The 22,830-nt window shown below is 37.9% G+C and overlaps 1 protein-coding gene across 2 annotated transcripts in view; it reads right to left on the bottom strand.

Annotated features, from left to right (window-relative positions):
- LOC124159303 overlaps positions 1-22,830 on the bottom strand; it is an 89,447-nt gene that overhangs the window by 42,957 nt on the left and 23,660 nt on the right. Inside the window, exons 2-4 of one of the 2 annotated variants that reach the window (XM_046535035.1) lie at positions 3,430-3,472; positions 2,644-2,754; positions 506-677 (exon numbers count right to left, since the gene is read on the bottom strand). In XM_046535035.1, the coding sequence (XP_046390991.1) occupies positions 506-677; positions 2,644-2,714 (243 nt within the window). In that variant the 5' untranslated portion in view covers positions 2,715-2,754; positions 3,430-3,472. Of the gene's footprint in view, positions 1-505; positions 678-2,643; positions 2,755-3,340; positions 3,473-22,830 lie in introns of both variants that reach the window. The other variant, XM_046535034.1, reaches the window with a different exon arrangement.

Raw genomic sequence — 22,830 nt, forward strand, 5'->3', positions numbered from 1 at the left:
ACCACCATTCCATTACTTTCAAAATAACTAGATATGCACCGCTCTGAACAGATACACCTCACAATACCAAGCGTATACAAAGAAAGGGACTTCTCAGCCACACTATATCCATATATTTTACAAGTTAATCATTGGCTGTTTGGCTGCAGATCACCTATTTTTGTTACAACAAGATTATGGCTACATGCCAAAATCACTAAACTGAGCTTCTACTCAATAATGGATAGGTACAGAAAAAACTCAAGGAGGGGGGGTACAAGCTACCAATTTTTTTGACCAACCTTTTGAGCTAACAATACCTTTATCATAATGAAAAATAGTTACATTTAAAACATTATACGCATATACAAGACAATGCTATCTTACGATATAAAAAAGTTACAATTGTGATTCTGCAATGCTCGGCAATGAGGACAGCCCTGCAAGGGAGGTGCGCGCCCCCCAATGTTCATCTACCACTGCTTCTACTGTACATATTAGGTAGCATACAAACGTCTATACTTACATTTCCAACTATCAAGGTACTAACAAACATAGCCAGACTATCAGGCCATGGTATACCCATATACTGGTCCCACCACCTCTTGATGACAATAGACACATAAAAGCCGAGCACAAATGATACTGGTATGAGGTCACTGTGTGCATTGCAATACAAGGCGACATGTTCGAAGAGACTGAGAATAGAGAAGGAAAATTTTCAAAGAATATAAGAATAATGAAGATTTTGTGCATAAAAGTTACACAATATAAATATATAAATACTATGATTCACGTGTGAAACACTGTTAATAGAACAAACAATTTCCAATTCAAAGACACAGTAAAAATACAACTTTGACATGGTTTTATTGGACAATTCTAATAAAATACATTTTCACTACAAAAATAGTCTTGAAAGGGTGGAAATATTAAAACTATTTTAAATATTTAAATATTAAGAAATGACTAATGCATGCCAAAGAAGCACTGAATTATAAATGTATTAATTTAATCCTTAAGGTAAAGTTTTCAATTCTAAATAGGTATGTTGATGTTCTAAAATCGATAAAAACTTATAAAGTAAATAAATTAAATTTTTGGGATTTGAGTTCCATGAAGAACCAACATGTTACCTATACTTTGCAGAGGATTAGGTAAAGGAAATTATTTGATTCATTTTTACCAATAATACCTATAGAAAATGCCGGAAGAATGAACAAATAATCCAAAATCCTCTCCCTAGAATCCCTTTTATCCTTAGCACACATGCATAATTAATTATATCATGAAGGGATTTTAGAGATAAAATAAACTCCAGCCCATTTTCCAAATAAAATGGTTTTGCTAAAAAAATCTGGATAATTCACAGAAATCAGATGGGAAAAAGTAATGATGCACAGTGATATATGTAGTGCAAAAGTTAACTTATCTGCAGCTAGTTTAAGTATGCTAGGACTAGCCACGGTGATAACTTTACGAGAGTCAACCGCAATGCACAGTTTGTGCAAAAAATCCATAGAGAAAAAATCATTCACCTTGACTGGGATTCAAACCCAGATCTCTGGATTTCCATACCACCTTGCCCAGTACAGTCCTCAAATATTCACGCCTCGGTAGCTTAACTGGCTACAGCACTCAACTGGAAATCAGGGGATCCGGACTCGAATCCTGGCCAATGCGAATGATTGTTTTCTCTGTGGATTTTTCGCACAATTTGTGCATTGCGGGTGACTCCCATAAACTTATCACCATAGCTAGTCCTGGTATATTTTAATCGTCTAGAGCGAACACCTCTATGCGTTCAAAGTTCGGGCTTTGCTCTCTGGCAGTGGCACTGTGCGCACAATTCGGACTGATTGTCGCATCACATGCTCAGCAGTCCATACCATCTTGTCCAGCATAGTCCTCAAATTTCTACTTGGAAGAATGACACCTCGCTAGCTTAACTGGCTAAAGCACTCGACCAGAAATCGGTAGATCTGGGTTCGAATCCCGGTCATGGCGACTGATTTTTTCTGTGGATTTTTTGCAAAATTTCCTGCAGCTAATAGCAGGGGCCAACACAGTAAGTACTTCAGAGATTAAAGGATGAAGGGTCTCCTATCCCTCCTTCAATTGCTGTGGGTCTATTCTGGCTCCCCTATAACATTGAAGATGTATGAGCATCAAAGGCATAGTCAGATCGAGATTTTGCATGTCTAAAATACAATAAGAAATAGCAGTAAATACGAAGACTGTCAAAAGTTCAACTTCAATGACAGCCTATCAAAGTAAACTCTCTACTGCCCAACTAGTGATATTTAATTATCTATTAATGGACAATAGAAAGGGGTCATAGTTGGTCAGCGGCATAGCCAAGGTGCGAGATGAAGTATGGGAAGCCATTCACTGCCACAGATATCATAATCATACAGGTATCACAGGGGTGCACGCGGAAATACCGTATTTCTCCAAATATAGTCCTCCTCTGAATATGGTCCCCCCCCTAATTTTGAGGCTTCAGTTTCGGGAAAAGTTAAAAAAATGCATTCGAATATAGCCCCCCCCTTTACTTTTACCATGGCAATTTTTGGAAAAAAAGGGGGGGACTATATTCAGACATATACGGTATGTATTGGCTAAGTGGTTTAAGGCTATAATTGGCTTAATGATACACCTTACCTTCTCTGTGATTCATTCAGTACAAAACGATAGACAGCACTGAGGGTGAAATAGCAAGCAGAATAGAGCATGAGATTAGGCCATAGCAGCTTGTAAATACTTCCTCTCCACCTGTAATGAGAGTATTTGAAAGTCCAGACAATCATTGAGAATTATTAATGCAATAACAGATGGTGCAGCCACAAAATGAATAACAGAGATTTTATGAATAATACTCTAAATTCAAATCAAGATAGATCTTACAGCATTACGGTATGTATTAGAGAAACTATAGTTTTTCAGAGACCATGAGTCACATGGAAACCTAATTGGGCTTTGATAAGTAGAAAAACTGAGAAATAACAGGCCTTTAAAGAAGAGAAAAATGGTTGGGTAAACATAATGATCACATTTTGCTTCAGTACTCATGAAGAATGGATTTAATTCACATTCTGCATTCAATGAGGTAAATTGAAGTACAGAAATATGGTTTATGATTGCTACCAGGGCCTGTTTAAGCGGTAAGCAAAGCCTCGAGGCTTTGCTTACTGCTATAATCTTAGGGTGCCAAGCAAAATGTTCAGTACTAGTCCAATGTTCAAAACTACTACCTCTCAGGTTATTTTTGAGGGGGACGGTCGGAATGCTGTTTACTAACACTAGAGAAATGTTTAGACCAGGTCCTGATTGCTACCCAATCAATACAATTAAATTATACCTAAAAAGTAGCTTCCAAAAACAGCCAAGACCTCGGCAAGTAGCTACTTCAGCTGTGTAGGTGACAGTCATGTTAACAAATTTATTTACCCAAGTTGGATTCTACTTGTCTGAAGCTTTCATTTTCATCAACCTGGAAATAAAAGGACCAATGTCAAAATAGTAACAAATTATTTTTTGAGTGCATTTTTTTATTTTGGTAATGTAAAAATGTAATATGTTCCAAGCACTTAGGTGTAATCACACTAATACACTGATGCTTCTTCTGCGATTGGGAGACCCTACATAATTAGCAATGAACTCAGAAATTTTAATGAAGCCTGAAAACAGAAAAAACATTATAACAGCACTACTTATTAAAAGGAATTACATATTGCCATTTTTATCTTCAAAATTTTATGACAAATTTATATTCATCTCAAAAAATAAGGGCCAGGAATAATTAGGATATTTTGCATTGGTTCTAAGAGTACTTCATTTCAATGGATGTTGACGAGCATTTATTCTGGCCACACTTTTCAACTTAATACCATTGTAAATAAGGCAACTTCTTATCAACCAAGAGGTAACTACATGGTTTCAACTGTTTGAATTAGGAGGCAATGATGGCACATTATCATCATTGACGGTCAAATACATTCTTGAGATAAATGTCACAGTTTCACAGTATTGGCAATGAATTGCGATATACTGGAAGTATGAATGCGTGTGTAGGAGATCAGCTGATTTTTATTTTATGCATGGATAGCTTTCTTATTTTTGGATGCAGGAACAAAATATTGATGAGATTCTGAGGAAATTTTCTGTGGTATAATGTCACGGTGCCATTTTACCACTGGGCATCATAAAAAAACAAAAGAGAAAACATTCCTTAAGTATATACTGACATGTATTTCCAATGATAGTTCTTGTATTCCAATGCCATATGCTTAGCTGGTATGCATTGCGAAGGGCCAGCAGGGGTGCCGACTTACAAAAAATATTGGGGGGGCCCAAACCGGGGATCTGCCCCAGGAAATTTTATAAGTAGTGAGTTTTTTGTTTTTTAAGCATTTTAGAAGAGTCATATGATCAGCATTAGAACCCTGATAACAAAAATCTCGATATCTGGACTCTCCGGGGAAAATCGACAAGCCTGACACACTTTTTCGTCACACCCATAACCAATTTTTGAGGGGGCTAGGGCCCCCTCAGGCCCCATGGAGACGGCGCCATTGAGTGCCATTGAAGGGCCAGTGCTTGGTCATTGGAACAATATAAAGTGCATGCAACGATTCTTGAAAGATACCAAGCATTTCAGTCTGCACACTGAAAACCCCCTGAAATATTTTGTGGTTCTGATAATGGTAATTATTCCATGTATAGTCAATTTCTGGGTTTTAATATTCATTCTGGCGAACACTACAGTGCATTGGTGTAGCAAGAAACAAAAGATAGTGACAACAACATCATCAACCATACAGAATACATAGCTATGCACGAAACTGCAATTGAATTTACATGGCTGCATGATATGTTTTCAAACTGAGATAACACAGAAAAATCTATCGATGAAACCTTGCTCAACTCATACATATAATACCTGGGATAAGGGTAAGACAGAGACAAAAGCTATTTCTAAATACTTACAACATGAAGTAAGCACGATCCAAAATATCTACCGTTGCTAGTGAACTCAAGCAATCTTTGTAAGATCACAAATACGGCAATATGTACATACTTTTACCGAAAAGGGCACCCTGCCACAACTGTCAACTTCCCTCTATTACTGCAGTTTAACTCTCTCTCTCTACGCCAGAAAAATAATCACACGATCAGAAGTTATGTCAATGACACGTTTTTTTGAAAACATTCCTACGACGGCGTACTTGCGAGGATGATCAGCTGTTCACTACAAATGTTCCACCATCGATACCCAAGAGAAATTATATCCCGGTACGCAGCCAATGACGCTCGAAGCTCCGAATACGACTTCATTGTATATAAGATAGGTATTTTAATTCGATGGCAACTGACTGGCTTATATCCGCGGAGGGCGGCACTGCAGCACCGGCACCACGGTCCACGGTCACCACACATGGGCCACACGTTGACTACGTGGGGAGGGCTATTGGCTATAGGGTGGGGAGAGCCAGGTGTTGAGAGGGTCTCTGAGGCCGAGAGGGACGAGACGTGGGGGCTAGCAAGGGCACAACAGGGCAAGAGAGTAGGTTTCACGGTGGCAAAGTACACTCTTCACTATTCCTGGACGCCGCGGCGGTTTCCCGCTCGTAGGTAAGTCTATCAAAAATCCGAAAAGGTGGTATTTCTGGGAAATGCCAAATTTGTGCGAGACTTTTCCCGCATGGCACCACCCGTCAGTAAGGTAACTATCGAAAAGGGGACGGTAAAGTGAGCGATGCGAATAAGGCGCACGTACCGAAAAAATAGGTGCGCCAACTCTGTCACCTTCAGCATTGCACCGTAACATTTACTTACGAATTCGTGAACACCTGTCTAGATAATAGTCCCCACTCTATATAATTGCATAACACAAGTTCCTTTTACCATACGTTCCTGAATTTGCGAGCGCGAGTACACGAACCATTCAGCCATGCAAAGCAGCCCAGATGGTTGGGGTTCAGGGAGGGGCAATTTTCACTTTTCCTAACCGCCCCAACCTTTACGGGCTTTCGGGGGGGGGAGAGGAGGGGTCAGGCTCCCTCGCATTGTCGGGGTCATCATGGGGCGGCGAAGGGGAAGGCGATATTTTTCCTGGCCCTTAAACATCCATGGACGGCACTGTGCCCACGAGCCACGAGAAGAAGATAGAAACATGCAGAAGTGAATCTCGCCGACTTACCTATTTTCTACTAAATAAATTATAAGCGGGATGACAGAATTAACCATAAATCGCCTCTTGAATTGAAGATTTCGATTTATAATTGTACTAATGCCTATGGTTGAGTTTCCATTAGTTCAGGCATCGAGTGCAACATCGGGTCGATTTACATTTGAATTTTACATTTGAAACATGGATATCAGAAATTGCCACACGCATTCAATATTAAGGCTTTTTTACAGCTTTAGTATTTAGGGACAAGAAATTGCACAATCTGACGAGTGTAAAGGCCTGGTTACACGATACATTTACACGTACGGGTTAATGTCTAAATGTATGAACGCGTGAATGAACACGAAAATGTACCGTGTAACCACCCTACTCGTACGAATGCATGAACGGAAAATAGAACCTGTTCTAATTTGGTTCATGCATTCGTACATGTTCCGTTCCGGTCCACCAAAATCAGGGCCGGCCTTAGGGCGGGGCGACCGCCCCGGGCCCCGCGCTTTGGGCGGCCCCGCGTTCGTGAAAAAAATTAAAATATACGATAGTTTTGAAAACGCAATTTCAACTATTACTGTATTGTTAAGTCCGTGCTAGACAAAAAATAATATTATGAAAAAGGAATGTTAATGCAGTAATTTTTATTGTGCAATTGCGTTTGGCCGTTTAACCCGTACGAGTTAATGTCAAAATGTATGAACGTGTGAATAAACACGAAAATGCTCCGTGTAACCACCAAAATTGTGCGAATGCATCTACAGAAAATAGAACCTGTTCTAATTTGGTTCATACATTCGTAAATTTTCTGTTCCGGTCCACGAAAATCGTTTATGCAAACATACATTAACTCGTACCTACGTGTTAATACATATATCGTGTAAGTAGGCGTTGAGTGAAGGAGAAATTGAAATAAATAGGGCGCGTGCATTACTCACTAAAATTAGGAATATTGAATGCTAACAATATTAAACACAAATTTCCCTAAAACATCAATTTAAACTAATACTAGAAACTAAAACTTATCGGCTCAACATATCGCCGGCAAGTGGCCAAATATCGGTCCTTGCTTCTCCACTCCTGTATTGTTTGCCTACTTGACAAGCCTGCAATACAACTACTGGCAGTCTTGCCTTCCTACTTGAGGAAACTACAAAATATCATCTCATTACCTACCGTTCCATTAAAAAAGAAACAGAAAATAAATAGCGGATAGGAGTAAGATATTCAAAAAGAAATGGAAGCGGAAGGGGTTACAGGGCCCAAGACAACTATTCTGGAAGAATTGCTTCAAGTGTTCCGTAATTGTATAATTTGCATAAAATTTATAAATTTTAACGTTTTGCCCTATTGGATACAGCGCTTGGCCACCGACCGAATAATCCCATGGTTAAATCCCGGTTAAAACCTTCAAGCATCTTCAACTAAAATTCCAAACGAACCTAAGGGTTGAACCACTGAGTAAGTGATATTTTTTATTCATAAATACCATATTTTCTGTAGCATTTATGTTTGTAAACATTTTTGTGATCCCTTCACACATTGGCAACTTAAGTCAATATAAGATCCCAGAAAGAGGACATCGGTCTCTAAAACTTGTAATCTTCATTTATCGGGATGACTATGGGTGCATAGATCGGTGCATGGATCGGTGTATACCAGGTGTATACCATGGCCTAAGCCCACCGCGGGGGGAGGAAAAATGGTGCAACCCCCCAAAATGTTTTTGGGTTAAGGTCTCCCTTGTTCCCCTCTCACAGAAACCGCTCCCCCACATTTTGCCCCACTCCAAACTCCTCACCCCGACTTTTTTTCTGGCTAAGGTCCTGCTTCAAACCAAAGGGAAAGGATGTGGTTTCGAGAGAAGAAAAGGTTTTCTCAAAAAATAGGGTACGAATAAAATACCCACAAGGAAATAGGAAACAATGGTGAGGAAATGGAAACAATGACGACGAAAAGCTTGACATAGGTAGTTCAGTTAAGTCGTCATAAGCCGTCCTAAAATAATTCGATAATACAGTACGGTAATATCTACTCAGGCTAGACCTAACCGAAAAAGTAAATATTAAGAAAATAAAGGTCAAAAATGAAAACGATATAATATTCTTGATAAATATCATATTAATTATTACTTGAGAGAGGCAATTAGTTGGGATAAATTGATCTAACTCGTTACGGCATGCTTATTTCTTGAATGGCAAGATAGGAATTTATTCAAAAGCTCCAAGAAACTTTTTCTAATTTATTGGAACAATTTCAAAACGCAAAGGCACCATTCATTCATAAATCACAGGGAATTTATGCATCCGAAATGTCCTCCGCCGATGTCTCAATGTTCTGATTATGCATGCAATGGAGCTGGGTTGGACTGGCTAATGAAATGGATGAGAAATTCAAATAAATTCGCAGACAAGTACCAAAATATTTTAAAATAGTCTTTGGTCATCCCCAAGCCACACGAAATCGCATAATGCATTTCCATAGAATAAACCGAAGGTCGCGGGTTGGAGTCCCGCCTTGGTAAGTTGCACCTATCCAGGGCATGGGAATTTGTGATTATCCATCTTTGTTGATTGTTGTTGATTTCCCATTGTAAAGGCCTTAGATGAACTGTTTACGGGGAGGTAAAACTAAATTAAAATGAATAAAAAACAAGCAGTGGTTATCAAGGTATCATGCTTTTGTTGGAGTTCAGGAAAAATGCTTGGCGAAAGTTAGGGGAGACGAGGATTGGCAAGGGGAGGCTGTGGCCAGCCCAAAAATGTTTTACTATTCCAACCCTTCCCACATCAAGCTCAAAACTGAAACATTACCATTGAAAATAAAAAAAAGTTGGAACCATAGTGATAAAGTCATTGATTAACCTATGAAAATAACAAATAATAGATTAGATTGAAGGAAAAACGTAAATACACAAACGTTCAATAAACAAAAATATATAAAAAGGTCAAGCAAGCGCCTGTGTATGGATGTACGTTCCTTTTCCCGTAGCACCCATAATATTATCGCAGTTGAAAGAGAAAGTTATCAAATGATTTTATACAATTCCGCAAATGCTTTAGGCTATGAAAAACCGGAAATTTACTTCTTTTTCGACCGGAAATAGTAAGTTTGATTTTTTTTCATCCTTGGTAGTATGCTTCCTTTCGAATCACAAGTGGAGTGTGTGGTGGTAGATTCCACGGAGCCTGTAAGATAACGAAGTTCAATGAACGAATGCCCGACAAAGAATCCTTACTTTGCCGCGGATGTAAAGCAATATATGTATGATCGGAAATTTATTGTGGACAAAAGTGTTTTCTTATTTTTAATATGTTATAAAGCTCGTAGATAACTGATAATAGACATTTATAAGATTGTATGAAAAAAAGGCTACTATACATCTGGCGTAATAAAACTATCTAATTACGGGGGAAATACAAGGCTGTATTTGCAAAAGAAAATGAGGCTAAAAAGTTCCTGGACACATTTAATGAAGTATATTTTGATAATTATCTACAGGTGAGGGTAACAAGCCGAGTAATCAATTTGCAGTCAGTCGAATGCTAGGTCCAGGCTAATCATTAGGTATACCGTCAAAAGTACTCAGTCTTTCGCTGCACTTTTTTTCTTCGACGAAACCGATTCGACTGGTATTTTTAAGCTCTGATGGGTAAGAATACATTTCTTTTAGAACCAAGTATATTTTATAATGCGTCCTGTCTCAATTGATACAAAGCACAATGATTAGAGGAAGTAGTTACAACTAGTTCTGAAACCTGGCAAGGATCATCGACTTTTTTTTGCTAGTTTACAAGACGGTATCTGCAGGTATCTATATTTTCCTGTCAAACGGAGCAATAAAGAAACATGTAACTGGCAAAGGTATACTATTTTTTACACTCTTTTAGTAATTTTCTTCTTATATTTTTATTTTATCTTCGAGTTAGAGTACACGGCATTTCCAGGAGTCAAAAGGCCGTTTTACACGGCGCACGGAATTGCGCAGGTTAGAGCTGCATTAATTTCTAAAATGGCGTGGAATTGCGCGAATGCATGAACGAAATTAGAACAGGGGCTATTTTGCTGTCTCGCATCCACGCATTCTCGCATGTGTTCTAGCAATTCACAGCTTTACACGACGCAATTTTGATTGCGCCTTCGCACGTACGTCAGATTGCGCAATTCCGTGTACCGTGTAAAACGGCCTAAACGCTTGAAAGAAGTTGTCGCAGCGTCACTTCAACTCTGACCACTTTGTTCTCACGGACCATAGAGACGTTTATACAAACTCTGAGGCCACTTCTTCGAGCAGCTTTGATTTCTGAGGTCAAGTTATGCCAGCATACCCTCTTTCACTCTCCTCTTTCACGATCGATCTATCTTAGAGAATCAGGCTCGCACGGCAATACGTTGAGGAGATCGATACGTTGACCTTTGCCTTAGCCCTGGCTCAAAATACGCTTTATGTGTTTGATGCCCTCATATCAGTTAGTCGTAGAGAACAATTTTCCTGAACACTTTGCGCTGAAATTAAGAGTGTAGCTCATCGCGAACTTCTAATGCCAAATCGCGCAATGGCGAATCTAACTCGTCATGAACTTCGGATGTCAAATCGTACAATGACGAGTGCAGTTCGTCATCAGATTTTCATAATTTTAACTCCAGTTAGGGGAACAATATAAATATTTTGAAAGTTATAAATTTTTAAACATCCATAATGTACATAAATAACTCATATTTCATGAAATATGATGCATCAGAAGTGATTAAATGATTTTATTCGAATAGCGATATATGTGTTCTCGATGTATTTAACTATGTACTTTTAAATATGAAATAATAATAACTTTTTATTAAAAACTACAAAATATCATCTCATTACCTACCGTTCCATTAAAAAAGAAACAAAAATAAATAGCGGATAGGAGTAAGATATTCAGAAAGAAATGGAAGCGGAAGGGGTTACAGGGCCCAAGACAACTATTCTGGAAGAATTGCTTCAAGTGTTCCGTAATTGTATAATTTGCATAAAATTTATAAATTTTAACGTTTTGCCCTATTGGATACAGCGCTTGGCCACCGACCGAATAATCCCATGGTTAAATCCCGGTTAAAACATTCAAGCATCTTCAACTAAAATTCCAAACGAACCTAAGGGTTGAACCACTGAGTAAGTGATATTTTTTATTCATAAATACCATATTTTCCGTAGCATTTATGTTTGTAAACATTTTTGTGATCCCTTTACACATTGGCAACTTAAGTCAATACAAGATCCCAGAAAGAGGACATCGGTCTCTAAAACTTAGTTAATCTTCATTCATCGGGATGACTATGGGTGCATAGAGCCGGGCTTGTCTCGGGAGGAGAACAGAGGTTAGTATGTGGACCCTTTGTACACTCATCCAACGTGCCACAACATTCTCTGGAGTACGGGCTCTTTCGTATTTTTTTACAATTTTATGCATTCAACGCTTCAGTCGACGTAGAGGAAATGCAAGATTTCATCATTTGAGCGACTCCATGGAAACGCCAGAACTTTGTTCTTATACACATTAGTAATCGCTTTCCTTTACTTTCTTTCTTTCATAATAAATTTCAATCATTCTACCGAGCAAAACTTAAGCAAAGTTATCGCATTCTTTCAAGGATTTATCATATAAATTAATATTATCGATAAGAATAAAAGGTTTCACAAAACCGTCAATGAATACGGAATACCAATTAATTGAGGTTTATGCATTTTTATAAAGCTAAACTATCGTCAAAGTCCAATCACTAATTTTCAACATGCACACTCATTACGTTTGAACTTTTGGATTCGTAATCAACTCGATGTAAAGGGGAGCGTGGTGTCATAGCGGGTAGAGCGCTTGGCTGCCGACCGAGAGGTCTGGTTTCAAATCCCGGGTGAAGCTTAAGGTCACCCCAAATCAAAATCCTCGGAGCGCGAAATGGCTTAGGGAAATTAACCCCCCCCCCTACCCTCAATGTATCTAATTTACACGCCTGTGGTAAGTCCGGGGCACGGGGTGAGCTCTGCCCTTATCTATCATACTAACCTTCGGGTTGAATAGCTGCGATAACGTGAATCGTAAAAACAAGTAACCATCATCATCAGCAATAATGAAACAAGATTTTATCCGTTATCACGGCTTGGTTTCACAAGAGTTAGTGTAACCAAGGTAAATTGTACACCCCCACGGATAGGACCGAAATACCTTCTCAATGCCAGGGTTGTGGATTTAAAAAAACAAGTTGATCTCATTCATGCAAGGATCCCGAGTCGGCGTAGAACTCGCGTGATGTCGAGTTAGACTTAACGGCCAGAATATGGGGGAGGGGGAATTTGTACGAGAATTTTCTTGTAGCCATTCATTTGACTTGTTGATTCGGTTACCATTTTTACTAGTTCAGCTCTAATACTTACGTTTGAAGTGAAGACGATAGCGTGACAGGCGAAAAGAGGTTTGACTGCACCAGCTCGTTTTTCATCTCATTAGGTACCTATCCCATGTATCCATCCACCCAAATTCGGTTGTAGGAACAAGCTTCTTACAAAGAGTGTGAAAGACAATGTATTATTACGAAGAGAATGTATTCCCCTTTCAGCTAAGCATATGTTAGCTCATGCATTTCGTCTCATTTGGTAAAGTTTACAATTTTTTCCTTTCCTCTCTCTTCAAACCTTTATTTAAGAACTTCAAGATACTACTTTCCTATTCCTTTGTTCAATTTCCTCGTAATTTTACGCTGTAAATTTTTCTCCCTACCTACACAACTGGGCATAGCCCAACTTTTCACAGCCTCATTTCATGTAATTGAATATACGCCCTTAATGGGCCGTCACCTCTAGCTTCACTCGACCACTCGCACTCATTCCAGCGTCATACAAAGAGATGCAGAGGTGCCCATATTTTTCAGTTGCCAATTCATAGCATTCTTACACATAAATCAGCCATTATCAAGTAGTAGTCATTCTACCATTAAAAGCCGTCAGATTTTAATAATTAAACCTCCATTAAAACTATTTTTCCAGAAATCTATCAATGACCTACTTTTGGTAATTATAATAATTTATAACTTTACTTTGAGTGCCTAAAAACCACTTCGTAAATTAAACAAAACATACGTTATATTGAATTCGATCGTTTTAAAACTTTTTTAAACACTTAATCTTCAGCATAATTCATGGTGGACACTCAATAGAATGGTTTAGGAAAATAAGTCGAAATAATACTTGGTTTGACCAGGAAAGAAAGGAAGATAAGAGAGAGATTAGGTTGGGCGAAGTTAGCGATAAGAGGCGAGGGTATGTTTAGTAAGAGGATCGTCACTGTAAAACTAGAGGAGGCAGAAGGAAAAGGATTGGTGAGAATGAAATTTGATATATAATGAGCTAATGGAGAAATTATGCCTAAAGAAGATTGTCTGTGATGCATAAAAATATTCTAGCAGTGTGGTCAATATCAATAGGAACGAACTATGAGGTCGCGCAGGCCTTAAAGCGCTGTAGAACGTCAAATATACAAACAAATAAAAACTAACTAGATCACGCGATTGATCATGCCAGAAAGGCCAGGTAGGTGCCATGTGTGCATGTGCCGGCTCTACGTGCCTTCTATTCGTGCACTACTTTATCTAAATTCCAGGAGAAATATTGAAGTTCTGCATCTTTTAAGCTACGGAATAGCTCCAAGATTCTTTTTGAATCAGGTCAATTAGAATCAAATTCCACCGATAAACTGTCTGCGTGGGACAAGCCCAGGGAGTGGCAGTATGAGGAAACAGCAATAACAGCTAGCTTTTGACGAAGAACGTTAAACAAGGATTTTTAATGGTTGGGCTAGGTATTACAGTCGTAAGTCCCTGCATGAGATACATTTTTTATTCATAAATACTGAGAATTTTTCATTCAACCACGGGATCTTATAAATCTTGCGGGTGGTAATTGAAGCATGACTTTCTTTTTATCCTCTTTTTCCCAATTTCTTGTTTTACACACGACGTAGTGATATTTTACAGAGCTCGTTTTACTTAGCCATGGTGTTTTAAACATTTTAGCTGACACATTTACAGCTGGAGTTCACATTGGCTAAAGTCAAAATTACCAAAAACAGAAAAATGCAAATACCAAAAAGGAAGGTAGCCGTGATGAAGTAAAACCGACAGAAAATGTGAAGTATTTTGATGTCTCAAGGAAAGAGCGTGGCTGTAAACCCACGCAATTTCCGATTTCAACCCCGAGATTAACTGTGCAACCCTAAAAAGGCCAATTATTAACCGTAATGTCCGAAAAAAATAATCGTGATTAAGCGAAAATAACCAGATATCGCCAAAAATTTCAATTGCATATTTGAGGTGTCAAGAATCTAGTATCAGTTTGATAACTTTAATAATGGTTTATCTATTTGTTGGTGAATAAACAAATAAATAAAAAGTGGGTGAAAATTAATTCCCAGAGTCAGCATCAATCATTTCTCATCTCGGTGAAAAATGATTGCACTTTAATCATGTATATGATAAAGACTCTTCTCCAATAATCCTCAAAAGGTAAAGTGACGCTTTTCATACGATATAAGTTCGCATTAATTATTGCGAGGGATGCTCCTCTTACTCCGACAAACCAATCAATATGTTTTGCATATTTTTAGGTTTCCTTGCGTGACGAATTGCAATTCCTATCGTTTTATGAACTGATTGTTTCCATTCGCTAACTGACATCAATAGGAGCGTCTGATGAACTGACCGTGATGTAGATTTGGAGGCCAAACTTTTCCAGAGGTCAGTCAGCAGAATTTAAGAATTTCTCACGGTCCCTCACTGCCGAACCTGACCTGGTACGCTGTGGTACCAACGCAAGTCGCGCGTGAACTTGACGTTGACTCGATCTTCCACTGTCGCCTCACATCATTCGTCAGCAACAGAATTCACAGCGCTGGGAATTCGGCACAGCAGCAGTCAGGATACGTAAGCTCAAGCGATTCCTAACGGCGCTGCGTCCTGGAGCACATGGCAGAAAAAATTATTTTGAAGCCTTCCCGAAAATATAATTTTTAGCCTTCTAATTAACATTAGCAGAATTAAGAGCATTTTTAAGCAAAACACTTTGGAAGAAAACTATGTTATGAGTAACTCATTCGTTTTTACGGGATGCGTCTACCACGTAACACCTCTTCAAGTTATATTTAATGCATAATAACTTTTACTTGGACTCGAACTAGTGACCTCCGATTTTTCGTTTCGGCATTGGAGGAAGTTTCTTAAGAGCGGGTTGGAGAAGAATTTCGTTCTTAATCTTGAAGAAATGGGACGCCTTTGAATCATATTTCTTTAGAGCGTACAGTGCAAAATCGGATGACTCTGCTTCGAGTCATGCTAAGGACAAAAGACATTGCCTCCGTGGATTATTCGCACTTTCATTTGACTACCTAATTGCTTACCGTTGAATAGCTCGAGGATATTTCCAAAAGATAAATCCTTTAAATCTAAAACGCAAAAAAATCGAAATACTATAGCGAACATTTAAAAAAAAAACTCAACCATTATACGAAACATTCGTGCATGTAGCGTAGGGGGGCTCTTATCCTCCGCCCCGAAATTAGGAACAGTTTTAGCGTTTAACCTGTCTACTGCGAATTAATACGATACTTCCGATCGATCTACTTGTACCAATTACTTTTAAACATAACATTTAACACATTGAACGTTAAACTGCTCTAGGCCTCCCTCCAAATATATAATCAATACACTTTGCTGATAGGAATTATATATTTTTTACACGTGCCCATATAGTTTGCTTTTGTAAGTCCCTTCTGCTTTGGTTTTTGCAGCCTAAGGCGGGCCGACCACTGGTCATATTCCATGCGTGAGAGAGACCTTAGAGGACGGGGCTAAAAAGTAATACCTCGAAGTCAGGGCAATGACGCCAACTACCCCAGAAACTCTTCCTCGGACCGAAGCGCGGGAATAAATCGATCGAGATTCACTCTCCGTGAGCGTGGGTAAACGAACCGACCTATCCCGTGCGCCCTCGAGTTGCGTGCGTCTCCCCGGCGCTCCTTTGAACGCAAGCAGCCTCGAGTAGTTCCAAAACAGGGCCTCTGCCACCCCTTATACAGCCCTCGCGTGACTCGTAAAAACGAATTTGAGACAACATCTCGGCGAAGTAGGTCAACACTCCGTACTAAATATTTAGCGAATAGGACTCACCCGTTTTCATAAAAGTCATCGCAAAAGCAAATAAAAATCTAGGCATCGATACAGAATGATTAATTAAACTACTTCGTCCATTTATTAGATTATTAAGGGTAAGAGCATCCTCATGACTCACGAAATTTCAAACAGAATTACACCGTTCTAAAATCTAAAATGCCCGGGATGGGAAAATTATGAGTGAAAACCGAAATAGACACATTTTTCCGTCAGACTTTACACTCTATGAAAATTATTATATGAACTTAGAATATCAACCATATCTAACCAAGAAAATGATTTGCCTCCAATATTAGTGCAGTTCTAAATATTGATAAATCACTCAATCAATAACCCTGAGCCCTAAGACTTCTTCAGACTTAAAACTAGGTCGGAATTATATTTTTGGTCTTGGGAACGAAAAATCTTGATCCTCAAGCTCCATTTTTCAAATAATCACAATCTTTTCGAACAACTTCCAGTCCTGTCATTCCAAAAAAATTGAGAAGGAAAAATTACATGATTACTGGTGACTTCATTAACTAAATTCCTCAAGAAATTTTGTTTCATTGATTGACGGTGAGGTCCAGACGCTCGTTTTTTCTAGTTTTCCTGATACCCTTACAAATAGGTTGGTTTTCAAATTATAAATAGCCCATAAAATTCGTTTTGATTCCTCTCTCTCTAATGGCTACCCATAATAAATCATACAACTTGCCCTCGCTCGTTAATTCGATCCCTGTTCGCAGTACATTCACATATTACTTTCTTTCCTCTCCCGCCGTATCCAGAATTTCATCGCTCAACTTATTCCCTGGCTAGCCAACCATCTTTGCTCTTAGCCGAACTTCCGAGTGAGAAGCGCCTCATTTGCGAATGCCCCGTTATGATATAAAAACCAAGTACTTGGCCTACACAACGCCAAGATTAACCAGCATTCAATACTGATATTTCGAATAAGTTCAACAGATTCAGGCTTCAATTGGTGGAAGTTAGACATATTTAAGTAAATGAAAGATCGTAGCACTTTTCCACAAGAATTTTTAATGCGTACAACGCGTTTCGGCTCACTGAGCCATCATCTGGTACAAGACATTGAATTTTGCGACGCCGTGGGAAAACATTCACAAGCCAAAATGCGCGGAACCTGTGACATCCAGATATCGCTGCGAAGCATGCAAAAATATGTGTATATATGTTATATGCATGTAAGTAAGTTGAAGTGTTACTTAAAAAATGCTTATAAAATACGGCATCTAATGTTAAGGTTTCGAATCTAGGAAACATCCATTATAAATATCTTGTTACGTTTCTGAAAAAGATCTCGCCTAGAGGTGAGAGTAAGATAGTGTAGGTAATGAATAGTAAAATTTGAAACAGTCTCGATGGCTGCAATTACAGATGATAATTTAATAAAGAAATATGCAGTTGAATAGAATCAATTCATCTGAAATCCCTACACGGGCATGTTAATAGACGACTAGAGATTCACAGAAAATCAAACGTTTGACAATAGAAATCCACTTCAGTAGCCGTTAATTTAATGTTTTTTCAAGACAAATGGCACGACGAATGAAAACATAACTGAAATATTACAACCATAATCTAGGTAGTCTTCTTCCATACCCATGAAAAATTTATATTTTCACTAAAGACCGACATTATAATGAGATTATTAAATCCCGAAAATCATTACCAACTAGAGATATTATTTTTTTTAATGCGTCCACTTAGCCTAACTGTTTAAACCCATTGACTTTCACGCGTCTTCTAGAGGGAGTTAAATCTAAAAGAGGCGGTAAATGTGCCTTGATAGTTTTATTCATCCAAAATATACGGAAACTGGAAATATATTATTTTAATATTTTCTTACTGTTGATATTTATGACTACGAATTTCGGACATGTTCGGCGAAAATATGTCCTCGGTACTGTAAATAAACCCTGTTGCATATAATTTAGAGACCTCCATCTAACATATAATCATTCAATTACATTTTTACACCACCTCGCAAGGCACTATTCCTCCTTCGAAACTAATTGTCGAAAGGACATTAATTTATAATGAGTGTTTTTTCCAAAACGTTTTCATCAATCACTCCGAACTTTTACATTTTTTACAATTACCACAACCACTGATAGTTTATTGCATTTAAAATTCCGAATTGAGATAATTATTCATATATGAGTCGTTTATTTTATATTCAGTTGCTAACTCAACGATTAAACCGCTTCCTCTTAATGGACCTCATAAAATTACTGAGTAAGTTTAGGCACGTCTTTCAATGCACACTATCTTGTGAATTGCCAGCATCATGTGCAATCCATCATCACGGTTGCATCACACAAGGATTATAGAAGGATGAGTACGGCTAGATTCTTAAGGAGTGTGGCAAATGAAAACACATTCCTCCCATCATTATGGCTTGCGTCAGGCAAGGCATTTATTCTCAGTCTCCTTGAACTCTGAGGCAAACTTAGAGGTTAAACCATAAATCGTAGTATCTAATACGTAACTTTTGCGATGCCTACAAAAGGCACAATTGAGCGTAGACTGATAATAGCATGCTTCGGGTAAGAAACCAAAAATAATATATTATGCATTAAATAAATAAAAAAATTGTTACGGCCCAAGGCCATACAAAATGCCGGCCTCGGTGGCGGCGGGGTAAAGTCCTCGCCTGCCAAACCGGAGGTCGCGGGTTCGAGTCCCGCCTGGGTAAGTTACCCTTATCCAGGGCATGGATGTTTGTGATTGTTAAATGTTATAAACCCCGAAGTAAAGACCGAACAGTGCTGTTTTCGGTGGTGTGTGAAATAAATAAATATATAAAATAAATAAATGAAAATTAGTTGAGTAACACTGCAGTGTTATACAGATAGATAATTTACGTAACATACTTCCATTGACATGATCTAAAACTTCTAAGTGTTATTTATCCTGCTCTAGTGATTAATAATTGATAACGACATTGATGGGAACCATTGAAAATTGTGGGAAATCTTGGCAGGGTGTCAACTGCAAACCGAATCCAAGTTGGCTGATTATAACAAATTTCATAGAATATTATGATTATCGAAAGGATAGGCAAGTATCCATCAGATTAAAAAATATTAAATGACTAATATCATCATCAAGTAACTTCAATTCGGTACACAAATAATATAATATAGGTATTTATTCATTTAATGAACTATTATTTAGATGAAACACGGGAAACTAGGAAAGTCAACTAAGGAAAAACAACAGCATCAAAACGAGCAATAAAAATTAAGAAATTGGCGAAAAATTTAACACGAATACATCTCTAATTTCATATTATTTCACAAGAATTTCATTGAACTAAACAAATGTTTCCAGCGTGAAAATCAGCTGTGTGTAATGCAATTACCACATAGACGAAAAAAATAGATACATTTTTACCTCATTTCACTATTGTGAACAAAACCAAAGGTAGGTATCCTAATAATTAACAAACAGGATAAATTATTAGGAGAAATTGCACAGTTTGAACTTTGAATCTATAGATCCACGATGCTTTCTGGGAAAATTTCAATATTATCGACAAAATTACTTAAATGAGACCAAATACGGCAATCCATCACTCCCTCCTTCTATTAATTTGCTTTATCTGCAGTGTTGCATCATGCCCAACCCCTTACTCGAGATCGCATTCTCGTATGAATCCGATTATTCAGAAGTGGATGTCTCCATGCTACTCGAACGGAACATCGGCAACACGCCCCAGACGTATGCCCCCAGTACCGCATTCATCCCAGATGCCGGCCTGAACGGGCGGCGTGGAGTTCAAAATGATTGAAGACTTGAACTCAAGGTTCAGTTAAAAAATAATGTGAATGGAGAAGACTAAAAACGCCACGTCATTCCACATCGATTCAATAAACGTTTGACCATTATGATCTCAGATTTTGGTCACATTTGCACATGGGTATAGATATTGTATTTTCATTCCTGACTAAATCTGCCGGGGACATTAAGCAAAAATAATTTGAGTAAAATTTAGGCACATTTCAATTTTTGAAAACATTTTCTCCAAAAATATGTACCCATAATCATACATATCCTTATATCTCTCTGCCAAATTGTCGCAGAGCCATTTACTTAGTCTCATTTTGAAGCTGAGATTTGGCTCAATTCATTGAATATAAAATAAAATGATTCAATGCCATTGGCCACCATCGCCAAATTTTATAGTTTAAAATTTTTCCAATTAACTTTTCTCATCTCAATTTCAAATTGAATTTTCTCTTCATCTTAGAATCGGCCGATTTTTTTTATTTTAAAACATTCACCTTACTTCCACATTCCAAAAGTAAAACTTGGTGGCTACTCATTTTTTTTTTTAACATTTACATTTTTTCGGTTCGACGGTTTACGATCCTCCATTTAAAATACACGCAGATGGCGTATAACAGAAGTCAATGGATGTACTAAATATTCCACGCCGTGAAAAATACGACCTATAGTTTCAAAGATAAACTAACTATACGCCAAATATTTTTTATTTGAATTATTAAAAAAACTTTTGGCGAAAACTAAGCGAATTCTTAAGAGAGGATTTTGTATGAAAATCAAGAAGACATACACTTGGCAATAATAAATTATTTTCATGCAAATATGAGTTATTATTTTAGCAAAGAAACGTGAAAAATGAATAGACATGAAATGAATTTATTTATGTCTAATTAAGCTCTTCTGGCATTAATGAATTTGAAAATCAGGTTATACTAAATATATAGGTGGAAATAACCTCATAAAACGAAAATAAAAGAATAAATAAATGCATGATTCTTATAAAAAAAGTACTGGGTCTTGAGAACGGGTAACGAGACGGAACTCGAAACATCGGCTGCCTTAGGTTTCCTTACCCGCAAGGATACCCGAGAAAAGTTTATTCAACAATAAAAAATTAGAAACTCACGAGTGCTGTCAAAGAACTCCGCAAAATAATATATGCAACATTCAATTCGGAAGAAAACTACATAAACATTGTAATAAGTAACATTAGAAAGAGATGGAAAATTATGTGACAGCTAAAAACCAATGTTGGGCTTCATATTGCTGCGAAAAGGAAACATAAGTAAGCCAATTTCGTCAAATGTCGCAAGCTGTGGAATTCCGAAATTGTTGAAGGTGGAGAGCTCTCGCGGTAATTTGAATTGACTACTGGATGTGACAGAAGTCGTGGGTAAGCTTGTCCCAGGGTTCATTTCCGAAGCCCCTTTCATCCACGATACGCCATTATTGGGTTTCTCGAGCACCATTCTTCCTACTCTACCGCCAACAAAGATTCGCAAGTGTGCAATAGAAGTCAGAGCGAGAACCCGGTAAGCAAACTTAAAACTAAATTTCTGTTTTCTCGATCGATAGAATCATGGGCGAACCCAGGATTGAAACTAGAGGGGGGCAAGCCGTGGTCGTTCCAGTTATAATACAGAAAAGGTTAAGAAACCAAAATTTCAATAAAATTATAACAGCACTTTAAATTAAATATTTTATACTAATGTCACTTTCCTTGAATTTAATTAAAATTTTTTTCAAAAATTTCGTTTTGAACTAAATTTGATTATGCTTCGAGGGAGGAGTAGCTGCCCCCCTGCCCCCCGCTAGGTACACCCATGGATAGAATCGAATAAAGAGGGGAAAAAAATCCAACACATTTTTACTAAGACTTCCACGAAGTGCATACAGAGGCTATATCTCGCATCTAATTGACCCTTTTATATCTTGTTCTAATTAACTACTATCATAGCATAAGACTCTGGGATATTATTAAAGAATTTTACCGGTTAAGGTAGGTTTATATATAGCACTTTGACGACCACTGCGGCAACGAAAGAATGACTTCTTCGAATCTACCGATCACTTAACTTTAGCGAGACGAATTAAAAAAAAAACACACGGTAAATGTTAACCCCAGCTAAGAAATACGTGAAATATCTGAGCCTTTCTCGTAAAACACTCAATTTAAGTAACCTGACTAATCAATAATAAGAATTTAGCGAACTTGGGAAAAAAGATATGCTGAGATGAATACGTGACCACCCTAAGGCAAAGCTAAATACCACAAAACATACTTAGGATCTAGGGCTATCTCACTTAACATTAACTTTCAACAGAATGTCTCTCATTCTGTTGGGATTTTTAGAAAATTGTTTCAATAAAATAGAGTAAGGAGAAAGACTCGGCGGCGGGAGTCAGATCCATCTTTACTTTCTCGTTCACTACCCTCCAAGGCTCACCTTAACATTCAACAATGCGTTCATCATTCCCGTCAAGAAGACCTGAGTTTTAATCTTGTATCAACAACTTATTCCAGACGCTTACCAAGAAGCGTGACAGAAACTGAAAAGCTGAAAAAAAAATTGTATCATCATCATCACTGGTCAACAATCCTAGATTGGTTTGACGCAGCTCTCCACTCACTGTTCCTATCAGCTAATCTTTTCACACCTACGTATTTCTTCTCT

This window comes from Ischnura elegans, chromosome 5 (genome assembly GCF_921293095.1).
Source record: "Ischnura elegans chromosome 5, ioIscEleg1.1, whole genome shotgun sequence".
Lineage (NCBI taxonomy): Eukaryota > Metazoa > Arthropoda > Insecta > Odonata > Coenagrionidae > Ischnura > Ischnura elegans.